This window comes from Girardinichthys multiradiatus, chromosome 15 (assembly GCF_021462225.1).
Source record: "Girardinichthys multiradiatus isolate DD_20200921_A chromosome 15, DD_fGirMul_XY1, whole genome shotgun sequence".
NCBI classification, from domain to species: domain Eukaryota; kingdom Metazoa; phylum Chordata; class Actinopteri; order Cyprinodontiformes; family Goodeidae; genus Girardinichthys; species Girardinichthys multiradiatus.
Window position 1 is genome coordinate 5,891,656 of NC_061808.1, and position 12,675 is coordinate 5,904,330.

At 39.0% G+C, this 12,675-nt stretch overlaps 1 protein-coding gene across 2 annotated transcripts in view; it reads right to left on the reverse strand.

Moving 5' to 3' along the window:
• Positions 1–12,675, reverse strand: part of fam184ab (family with sequence similarity 184 member Ab) — a 212,807-nt gene that overhangs the window by 26,560 nt on the left and 173,572 nt on the right. For both annotated transcript variants that reach the window (XM_047388056.1, XM_047388057.1), the window contains exons 16-17: positions 9,288–9,415; positions 1,328–1,512 (exon numbers count right to left, since the gene is read on the reverse strand). In XM_047388056.1, coding sequence (XP_047244012.1) covers positions 1,328–1,512; positions 9,288–9,415 — 313 coding nt within the window. The remainder of the gene's footprint in view (positions 1–1,327; positions 1,513–9,287; positions 9,416–12,675) is intronic.

The window sequence follows — 12,675 nt, forward strand, 5'->3', positions numbered from 1 at the left end:
GAAACGAGTTTCTTCAGTTGGGAGGATGGGCTCGCCCTAATAGCAGAGCCACTGCTCCACTGCATTGAAAGGAGGCGGCTGACATGGATTGGGCATCTGCTTAGTATGCCCGGCCATATTCCCCTAAGCTTAGATACCGGAGCAGACCCAGAACATGCTGGAGGCACCATGTCTCCATTCTGGCCAGGGAACACCTTGGAATTCTCCAGAATGAACCGAGGAGTGTTGCTGGAAAGAGGGATGTTTGATCTTCCCTCCTAGACCTGCTAACCCCACGACCCATTCTTGGATAGAGGAAGACAAAGGATGGTAGCATGGATGCCAGCTGTTCCTGTAGTCTTCTATAATCAAAACCGAGGTTGCAGCATGTGCTTTTTGCTGTTTTTCCCTCTGACATGAGGCGCCAGTCCGTAGCCGGCTTAGGTCGAGTTGGATAATTGGTCAGCCAACCGGAACCAACTCCAGCTGGTGAGAAAGCCTTATTTAAAGGAATATTTGAACATGGTTCTATTTAATCCTTTAGAGCTTTTAGCCTCACTTAGTTAAGGACGATCCTGGACTTGAACATGATGGCAGCCTTTTGGAAATCTGACAGTTAGGATAAGTATAAAAAAGTTTAACCCTGTTTTACAGCTTTAGCTCTAACATACATGCACAGTCTGATGTCCTCTCTGATCCTAAAAATAATCACTAATCATGGCAGGAAGGCTAGAAAATAAGTTTTAAACACTTTTTAATTATAGTTCCTAAAGAGAAACTGGTTTCTACAGGATGTAGTTACCTAAACTGCTTATGTTAACTGTGCACTGAATCATGGATGATGTAACAGGTATATAAGTTGAGGTGTGGTGCCTGATGGTAGTTAAAAAGGCAGAAAAAACATCTTGAGGTTAGTCCTTCATCTTTCCAAACCGTTTCTGTCCTTTTTGTCTGGGAAGCAATTCTCTGGCTCCAAACCAGCCTGAAAACTTGGGATTCCTGTGATAAGTAGTGCTAAATATCCTTACTGTCCTTTAATATCTTTAAAAGATTTTCTCTCAACAAGATTTACTGTCTTACAACCTGAGCCAGAAATACTGAAGTTGTACAGTTTTATATATATATATATATATATTTATATATTCAGATTTACAAACTTAAAAGCAAGATATCTCAATCTGAAACTGGATCTGGTAGTGAAAGCAAATAGAAAAATATGGAGGATGTTCCATTGGCCTCTTCTAACATTACAAGGCATCTGGAACTAAAAATACACTTTTTAAACCGTGTCTAAAAACTCTTGCAGGTTTTCAGTATTACATCTTGGCTTCTGAGGTTCGACTCTTACCGGATCTGCTGGTTGGCTTCGCTGCGGATCTTGAGCACCTCCTTGCCCTTTAGCTCCAGCTCTTTCGTCAGGGTGCTGATGTTCTCGTTGAGTGTGTGGATCTGGTGGTCCAGCTGAGCGATGTGGCTCTTCCTCCTGGAAACCTCCTCCTGCAGCTCAGAGATCCGACTGAGCAGGTCCCGCTCCTGGGAAAGAAGAAAGAAAGGGAGAAAGGTCAGGGGTCTCCAACTCCAATGCAACATTTTTTCCTAACTCAACTCCCACCCTGAGGGAGAGTTACTGAATTAACTGGTTTACAAACAGATAGAGAAGAAGAAGAAGACAGTAAGAAGGCAAGAGAGATACAAGGGACTGAATTCAGCTCTATCAGCAGCAGTAGGACTTACATCCTCTCCAAATTGGGAACAGTAGTTTTAGGAACAAGTGTCGGCTGACCGATAATAAAAACGAAAACTAGGGAATGGCAGTCCACACTTTGGATTTCTATAACTGCACCTTAGCTACTGGGAGGTGTTTGGAGACTAGGGAAAAGACTGGATTTAGGGATAAAAACAGGCACTGGCTTCACATAAACTTAGGAGGAACTTTTATTTGAAGCACTGAGCTGTCCAGTGTTCAAACAGAGCCTGAATGAAACCTTAAAACTCTGATGAGCAAAAAACATCTAATTATCAGCGAAGACCCGAAGTGCTTTCAAACACGTCTGTTTCCGAAAGCTATTAACTGTCCTCAAATTAGTTCGAACGGACCCTTTCTGCAGGTTCTGGTTCTGGGTTCTGATTTTGCCTTAGAAAAATCTCAACATCAAGCTTGTTGGGCAAAATCTGTCAATAAGATCCAGTTAAATAAGATTCTCTCAATTCACAAATACAAAAATAAGATTTCAGAAAACAGTTTTGAATCTGTCTGAACAACAGATGACTCCATATAAACATGACCGGCGAGTGAAATTACTCACAGCCACCTGCTGCGGTGTGAAACAGAGAATATGAGCAGCGATATTTCCCAGCTGGGAGAGGAGGCAGCGAACGACGCGTGGGTTCTTTGAAGCGCCCACGTGAAGCGCGACACAATGAGTCCATTATCAGGACGTCACTTCAACGAGTGACATGCTGCGTTTGAAACTTGAAGATGTTTTCCATTTTGTTTTTTTAAAGGGAGCCTCCTGAACCCAAAACTTAATTTATTAGGAGATCTACATGTGAGACCGCTTCTTATCTTTAACATAGCTCTGAGCGTAGTTAATTGCTAGTATATTTACACACAGTTGACCTCAGATTTTTACATACACAGTAAAAAAACGGACGGATAGATGGAGGGATGGATGGATGGATGGATGGACGGACGGACGGATGGATGGATAGATGGCTGAATGGATGGACGGACGGATGGATGGATGGATAGATAGATGGATGGATGGATAGATGGATGGATAGATGGATGGACGGACGGATGGATAGATGGATGGATGGATGGACGGACGGATGGATGGATGGATAGATGGATGGATGGATGGATGGACAGACGGACGGACGGATGGATGGATAGATGGCTGAATGGATGGATAGATGGATGGATGGATGGATGGATGGATGGATGGATAGATGGATGGATGGATGGATGGATGGATGGATGGATGGATAGATGGATGGATGGATGGATAGATGGATGGATGGATGGATGGATAGATGGATGGATGGATGGATAGATGGATGGATGGATGGATGGATGGATGGATGGATGGATAGATGGATGGAGGGATGGATGGATGAATGAACGTGACTAAAATTCCCTTATCCTAAAATATTTTCAGCAGTTAAAAGGTTGTTTCTGTTTTCTGCTTTTGTAATACCTAGAGAGAGAAATATAGCAGCCATTTAATTCTAAACAACGCAGACATTGCCAGGTTTGCAATTAGAGACAAACTGGGCCTTGTGTGCCAAATTGGTGTTTGTAATTAGATACTTGAATAAGAGCAAACATCTAATCTCATGACTTGCATTAGAGAAGCACTTAACTTGATTAGAATTAGATTCAGTATTGTTACTGTCCACCGATGATTTTACCTCACTTTAATAGAAAATATTTCAAATAATTTCACTTAAATTCATGGCAATCAACACAAATATTTGTGTTCGGTGTCTAAAAGCTATAATATTGTTTCACAAACATTTTTCTCAATTCAACTCCTCTTTAAATACTTTATATGACTTATTCTAATGTCTATGAGCCCTGCAGCACAAACACACAGAGAAAGATGAACATTTAATGAGTTATTCAATGGTTTAAGTCTTTATTTGTAGTAGAACAGAGATGACCAAGTCCAGTCCTGGAGATCTACTATCCCTTCTCCAATATGATTACCTGAATCATATGAATGGCTGGTTACCAGGCCTCTGCAAAGCTGAATAACATTTGGTTCAGGTGTGTCGGAGTAGGGATGCATCTAAAAGTTGCAGGATAGTAGATCTCCAGGACAGGGAAGAAAGAAGGTCACCCAAGGAACCTGGTAGATCAAATCCCAAAAGCAACTCAGCTGTCTAATTTTGATGTGGTGAAGCAGCTGCTCTACTCGAGGTCCCTCCAGATGACGGAGGTCCTCACCCTATCTCTAAGGCAAGAGTAAAGTGTTAGGAAAGGGGACTGATCCCTTTGAAGAAGAACCAGAGAGCACTTGCTTTCCTTATAATACTGCTAGAGTCCAATAAATTGCTTTTATTATAGTTTAGTTATATTTACCTTCTCTTAACCTTATTTTTATTTCTGTTGATTTTGTTTTTTCTTCACTTTGCTGCTTCTTTTAACATGTACTTTCGCTCCCTAACCATAGAGTCATCCCCAACCGGAGCCCCAAATCTACAGCAGAATGGCTGAAAAAAAAAAAATCAAGCTTTTGAAAGGACCAAGCAGTCTATTTAGATAAATTATTTAGCTGAAGCTTGGTCCAAACTAGGTCAGCAACAGGATAATGATCCCAAACAAAACAGTAAATCTACAGCAGAATGGCTGAAAAAGAAAGTACCAAACTGTTGCAAAGGTCCAATTGTCAAATTCCAGACCTCAACCTGATTGAAATGTAGTGGTGGGAGTTTAAGAAGGCTGTGCAAAAAAATATACTGAGTTAATCGGTTACTTCTGCTAAAGACGGTTGAATAATAGGGTGTTTTATGTTTTGTACATTTGAGGTCAGACAGTGAAAACCAAATAATTTTTATTGCGTCCAGATCCATCAAACTCTGAAACTATAAAAAATGAGTACTTTCTTTTTACCACTACAATAAATTAAAACGAAATAATCTGTGTTTGATGACGATAATAGAAAAAGACAGCAGCTCTTTGAAGATAATGTAGATCTGAGGATAATAATTTCGACCGATTTGCTGTAGTGGATAGAAAATGTTCGCACAAACACTGAAATAGCAGAAATAAAACAATATATTATAGATATCAAAAGTGAATAATTAGACCAGAACATAAAAAATTATCATGTGTACAAAAACAACCATGAAGAAGAGTTTCTTTCTATTTCCTAACTAAAAGTATAAAACCCATGTTTAACATGATGTGAAAGACATTTAAAAAACTTGTTCATAAAAGCTGGGCCAGTCACTCCGTGCCAGAAAATGATTTCATTTATTTCCACCACAGAGTGATGAACTGTAAATAGCAGGAGGTGGAGGGGCAGAAAGGATGAAGCAGGTTTTAATCCAGGGCAACCAAACAGCGACTTCTGGCTTCAGAGATATAACAAAACTGCTTGCTGTGTGACATCCCATAACACAGCCGACACTTTTCTGTTCTGTATCTCATCTGGTGCTGGAACATTTTTCCTCTAAGGAACATTTTTAGACTCCAGAAACAAGTCCCGTCACATTAGATTTGTGCAAAGGTATAAGGCAACTTTTTTCTCATAACAGCTACAAACCTCAGGCTATTGTATTGGGATTTTATGCCATAGATCAATGCAAAGCAATGCATTATTGTGAAGTGGAAAAGAAATGATGGATGGTTTAGAGGTTTTTAAAACATATGAAAAATCCTACACCTTGCAGAACATCTCTACCAGCATTGCACATCTAGATACATTTCTGACCACAAAAGGGAAGATAATATTAGGCTATTTATGACTTATTTTAGAAATTTTCAAGTTCAAGAAGACACTTGAAGAGGTTAAAATAACTGTAATATCAAGTTCCATTGTGAAGTTTTATCGTTTTACCGGAAATAAAAGCAAACAAAAAGTATAAAATTCGAAATAACAAGAAAAATAGATAGAAAAAGTTTTGTTTGTCCTTAACTGATCCATCCATTTCTGTTTAATATACCTCCCACAAATCAATGAAACTCATCCACTTGAGAGTCATCTGAGGAAAAGGAAATACTGAGCTGACCGAGCAGAAAATCATCGTTTCTAACTGAGGCATCTTCTGAGAGTATGGATTTCAGCTGCAGCGAAAAGAAGCCAAAATAGAAATAATCTGCTGTTTAGTTACTGCTTGAAGGTTGCTGTTCGAAGGTGACTGCGTGGCAGCTGGTTTATAAGCTTGCTGAGATTTAATAAACCAATGTTTATGAGGTGTGTCAGACATAACTGTCAACAGAGGCAGTAATGTCCGCAGGAGAATGTGTGAAATTGACAATTTCAATTAGTTTTCCCCTTCATTTGTCTCCTGAAATGCTCCATCCAGCTGCACTCGTCATCACAGCTAAAATAAAAAGCTGCAGCTCCATCTGGTTAACTTTAAAAGGACCTAGGATGTTGAAATGTAGCATCTGAATTGGGTTTTTGCTGCGTTTGTCTCTGATTTACTGTATGACTGACAGTTCAGGACAGATTCTAACACTTGGATATTAACATCTATTGACTTCACATCGCCTCAGCAGCTAAAGATGAGGAGGATCAATGCTGGGGTGGGGGAAATTAAAGACAACCAGCTGTGCATCTTTGGTTGAACATCTGAATCACAAGGTGACGAAAGAGGAACCCATGGTGTATGGGGGTAATTAGGATGATTTACAAGCAACGGTAGGAAGGTTGCCTGCAGGGCGGGATGGTGTGTGTGTGAGCCTGCAGCATGCATCCCATAAAGCACTCTCACTTCATCATTTAACAGTTTCTCCATCCCCACTCTAATTTCTGTGACTTCAAATGAAAGATAAATGCTGTTAAGCAGTAAAAGAGAAAGGTCCTTGCACAGCTATAAATATGAGAAATTAATGATGGAGGAAAATGTTTTTCCTGGACTGAATAAACTATTTTATCCACTTTTTTTTATTTGACTTTGATTCTTTATTTATACAAAGAAAATCTGTTGAAACTGTTTCAACAAATTACTACGACTGCAAAACAGAAGATAATCGTCACAATGTCAGCTGAAATAGGATATTAAAAAAAGAAAATGATACATTTTTTGTTGCTTAGGAACTCGGTTAAATGCCTTAAAACGTCAGGATCTCCTCAGTGGGTGACACACATGCAAGTATTTAAACGTCTTAACAGTAAAATATAGAAAGAGTCTAGTGTCATGACCTGATGGTTTGGAGTGACTTCAGTTTACCTTATTTTAGGATGGTTGTGCAGAGCCTACCTTTAAACATTCACTAAAACCTTTTTCCTTGCATATTAGAATAAATGACTCATCTAACTTCAGTAACAAGAACAGGTAAAGCTAAAAAAGTCCACCTGAAATCACTCAATCTGCCTAATTTGAAGACCAATTATGGGAAAAATGAATTTAATTTAATAATACTGATCCCACTGAATAGGAGCCAGAGCATGTATATATATTCAGGGTCTCACGGTAGACAATAATAATGGTTTGGTATGTTTTTAATTCTAATGTTGATTATTTAGTTTATAGTTACAGCTCATATACCCAGAATAGATGGAAAAAATAATCTACACAGTAAAGTCATAATTTCAGCATTAAAGACAACAGTGGGATTTCAATACATGAATAAATAAGATAAATACTAAATTAAGAACTAAATCAAGTAATCAGAAATAACTGGGAAAGTCAGTAAGGGTATATAAATAAGTTTATCTCATTATTTGAGACCCTGGTCCTGTTACTGGGTATACTAATCTACCTCAGTGGAGGCAGGAAGCTGAAGAGACAAAGCAACTTAAAGCTCACAAAACACTTTTTGTCTTATTTTAAACTTTTATTGTACAAATCAGCCCAGATGTAGCATTGACTCCTACTCAAATCATCACACCTACTTTCCCCTACAGGTGGCGTGGACATTGTTCAAGTGATAATTACCTGGATGTTTCCAATCTATCTAAGGTTAACCTCAGTGAAAAATGTGCAGCAAAGCAGCTTCCTGCATGGGAATCAACAAGAACATGCAGTGTTCTTATCAATCAAGAGCTACAAGTTAAGAGGTTCAGCTAAAGTGAAAAAGCCTCCATAACATCCAAGAGTATCAAGCAAGCTACAGGAGCATTTCCTCCTGAGGAGTATGAAATCTGTTGCCACCAGTGCAGAGCTTGGGGCAGAAGGTGTTGTAAATGCATCTGCATCCACATTGAGCCACTTCGGTCCAAAAATACCATAAAGGACAGACTGAAATTCTTCTGGAAGTGCAAGGATGGACTGCAGAAGACTGGTACAACCTTATTTTCTCCTTTTGTTTGTTCTGACATCTGGAGAAGAACATTTAAAGCAGGGGTCCCCAAACCCTGGACTCCAGAGTACATGGGGTTTTAGGAAAACAAGCCTTTCACTGACTGGAAATTGATCAAAGAGTGCATGAAAGCTGTGGCAGAAACACTGTTAGATGGAAAAGAAGGACAACAACTTAAGGAAAAGGTTAAGCAAACTGCCCTGCCTGCTGCAAGCACAAAATGGAGAGCAGAACTGTTCTACCAAGACGTGCTGACCCAGCTCAACTGTGTCATTTAAAGTGTGTTTAATATTGGTACTTAAATGGGATTGCACTTTTCTGTTCAGCATATGATTTCATGGGCAGATGAATAACTGGTCAGTAGTTAAAAAACAAAAACTAGTGTTAAATAAATGTTAAGTAAAAATCAAAGAAAACATATTTGTCAGTTGATTTTAAATGTTCGGACCCCAAAGTGTTTGGATGATGGAGGTCGTGGACCTCTTGCTATTTTCATTGGGGACCCTTGATCTAAAGTAAGTAATAATGAGTCCTGTGTTGTGCTAATAGTGAAGAATCCTGATACCCGTCAACCCAAGAGCATTGCCATGCATCTGCTGATCCGTCAGTTTTCCTGCATGATGAACTGACTCAAAGACCAGAAGATTTAAATTTCAATTCCAGGGTCAGGAAATTGTCCAGATCTTAACCTGATTGAGAACCAGTGGTCAGTTCTCAAAAAGAAGGTAGAGAAACAGAAACTAAGGAACTGTGATCACCATCAGTTAGGATCGGACCCAGAAGATATTTTTTCAGAGATTAAAGAATTGATGAAGAAAGATCGACACAGAAAATATTGATTATTCTCATTAATTTAAAGTACTTGCTAATAAATCCTTAAAGAATAATACAGAAACTTTGAAACAAAACAAAATCGACACATTTGTGAACCTGTCAAAACTTTTAACTGTGAAGAAATCAATGCCTTGAACTTCTCAGGAGGGACCTTTTGTGTAACAGCATAAAACGAAGCTTCAGAAGCTTCCTCAGACATGCGGACAGTCTCGACTCACTTTAATCACACAATCTTCCCAACAACCATCATCGAGACGGAAAAGGCTGAAATGTTTGGGAGGATTCAGACGTGACGGAAGAGTCATTCATCATGCAGCGTAGCTGGGAACTTCAGCAAAAATCATTAACTTCACACTGATTATTACAATTAAATGCTGAAACACAACTCGGTCCGCTGCTGTCACGCCGAGATTTATGATTATGGGATAATGACAGCGGGAATGCAAACAGTTGTGGATGCAGACAGATTATAAATGAAGCCTCTCTCAGGTTCTACCTGTGTCCGGTTGTCCTTCAGGGCTTTCTCCAGCTCGGCCTTGGCAGCTGCTGACTCCTGGTGGTGGGTCTGTCGCAGGTGTTCGATGGCCGATGCGTGGATGTGGTTCAGTTCTGATCGCAGAGAGGCTGAAGGTCAAAACATGAGGACAGAGTTTATGTTTTATGACGAAACAAAGCTGGAGATTTTACTTTCAGTAATGCTGAAAATGCAGTGGTTTGTTACAAAGCCCCTTTGTCTGTATTTTAAAAAGAGCTTATTTAGGAGCGGAGGCATTTTACTCTGTACTCTGTGCTTCCTTTAGCTGTTGGCCTTTAATCCTCACTTCAAACGTCTTTTATTACAAACAGTGCAAAGGTTTAGAAAATAATAAAGAGGGAATGCGCACTGCTTTCAGCTTTGTTATCAACTAAAGAAATATAATGGCAAGTATTGTGCTGTATTTTATTACATTTAAAACATGTAATACTGAGCGCACAGTTTGGGAAGAGTGTGAAAGTTGGTAAAGGAAGTGATAATGAGAAAAGAAGGGTCAATAAAAGGATGTCAAGACGCAGGAAGACAGAAACAGATGGAAGGAGGTCTGCAGTGTCAGGACCATGACATGAAAGTTAATGGAGGACCATTCATCACACTCTGGCACTATCAACTGAATGGTCCTCCTGTATGAATACTCCTTAGATATATTTGGTCTTACTTGAACTCCTCTGACCTTTATTTAATTTCTCCTTTAAGCTTGAAAGTATTTGAACACTGATCCGACTTGTGTTGTTTTATCTGTTCATCAAACAAAGTTGAGTTCTATATAAAGCATTAACTCAGTATTCATTTCAGGAAATTTGTATATAGTCCCAACGCAGCTTCAACCTTCAACACATTTTACTGGGATTTGATGGCATTAATCAAAAGAAAGTAGTGCTTAATCGTTAAGGGGAAGGAAAGGTATATATAGGTTTCAAATGTTTTACGAATACAAATCTTTACTCTTTACTCTGATGAAATCAAGTGCAGCCAGCTGAGCTTCTGAAACCACCTAATTACTAAACAAACTCCAGATGTTTGGGGTCGTATCTGGCTACAAAACTATGTTAGTAAGGGCTTCAGAGGTTTGTTAGAGAACACCTAAACTGAGAGGATATCATTAATCAAAGAAGCAGCCAAGAGGTGTGTGGTAACTCTGGAGGAGCAGCAGACATTCTCAGCTTAGGTGGGAAAATCTGTTGACAGAACAACTGTTAGTCCTGCACTCCATAAAGGACTCCATTTCAGAATGGCCCAGTCAAAGTCCAGACCTAAATCCAATTTAGGATCTGTAGCAAGACACGGAAACTGTCAAGGTTGTGGGTTTGGAGGCAGGACCGGGATGCAGAACATGGCGAGGAGGCCACATGGTGAGTAGATGAAGTTTTAATAATGAAACTGAAAGCTGACTTACAGGCAGGTAATCCGTAGAGTACAAGTTCAGGAGGCGAACAGAAAACAAACCACTCGGAGAATTCGGGAAGAAAACTAGGGTTGATAACGTGAGGAACCAGCAGGGAACAATGAAAACTAGAGAGCTTATAAACTGAGGGAAGTGGAGTATGGACCAATGAGACAGGGAGGCAGGTAATCAGAGGAAATGTGTAACAGGTGTGGACCAGGCTGCAGGGAACTGAGGGAATATGTTACTATGGAAACGGGAGCTAGAGAACACAGAGACAGGAGGAGAAACTAAACACTAAACTAACTGGGAGGAACAGGGTAAAGAAACCTAAACATAAGCTTACATAAATAGTAACTCTAGAAAGAACTAAATCTAAGGACATGTAAACAAGCCCAAGAATCTAAGCAAATATTAACTAAACAAAAGTAAACTACTAATCAAAGCAACAGGGAAAACCTTTAACGGCAAAGTAAACAAAAACAAAGAACAAAATGGTAGATCCTGACAGAAACAGATTTTTTCATCCAACATGAATGAGAAAAAATTAATATTTCAGTCTCTGCATGTGCGAAGCTGGTAGAAACCTACCAGAAAAGACTTCCCCTTCATAGTTAAACGCGACTTTGTGTTGGTCTGTCCCATAAAATCTCAGTAAAATACTTTGAAATTTGCGGTTGTGACAAAATGTTAAATATTTAGAAAGTGTTTTTACAATCTGCTGTAATTTACAGGAATGCTTTCTAGGTTTTAGATCTTTATTCGCTGACAAAACAGGTTTATACAAACTGTTCAGGACAACAAATAGAACTGATCAAGCTTTTAGTTGGACATTTTGTTGCTCCTTTTATCAATAAAGAAGTGAAAGGAGCTTTTGGAGCAACAACTATAATTTCTAAAGAGGTATAAGTAACATTTATAAATGAATTTATGTACCTTTATTTTTTTCAGGTTGTTTTAGGATAGGTATGAACAGTCAGTATCCTATTAGTAATAGACAGCAGTCAAGAGGGATGGCAGTTTGGAGAATCAGGGAGAAACTATTATTAAGTCAAGCAGGAATAAGACCCATTTATGAGCAAATTTCCAACAACCTAAACTTCAAACTTAAAGAGCTGTTAAAACAAAAGCTACATTTATTTCTGTGTATTTCTTTGTATCTCGTAGTCTGAGATTTAAGTCTAAGTATACAATTTTATCTCATGAAATGAAGAACTAAAAGAAGCCAGTATTTGAGCTACAAACAGACTGCTCCCTACTACTCCACATAATCCCACCTCCAAGAATAAAAGCATTTAAATGAATCTGCACTCGCTTTATTTCAGTTTATTTAGATTGATTAGATTCATTCTGTTGTTTAGGTGTTTGTTACTCCGTGGTTATACGTTTAGTTAGTGTCCTCCTTTAGATTTGTTTTCTCCTTGTTTGTGTTAGTCTCAGTGTTTACTTATTTCAGTTTCATTTAGATGTTTTCTGTTACCTCCCAGCAATCCCTGCTCATCAACGTTAATTACGTTAATACCTTCAGTCCCTCTTACACCAACTGCACCTGGTTTTCTCCTTGATTATAGGTCCATTCTCCACTTCCCTCAGCATTTATACTCTCTGGTTTTCTGTGTTATTGACTGGTTCCTCCTGTTACTATATGGTTACTATATGGTTTGCTGCCTGCTCCATAACTCCAGACCTTTGTGGCTCCATGTTCCCCAGAGCTCTGTGAGTTTTCCTTGTACGTTTCTTTCAATTCTTCCCTGAATCCATTCAAACCGATTCATGCTCTGCATTTCAGTCTTTTTAAAACAACAACCCTGACAATCCGCCTGTATTTAAATATTCTTGGACACACGTTCTTTCCAAGATGCAATTTAAAACAATATTTAGGAATTATTTACTGGTATGTTAATTCTGACATTAGCTTCCAGAGTAAAACCAGAGCTAATTGAGAAACAATCTTAAATGCTAAAA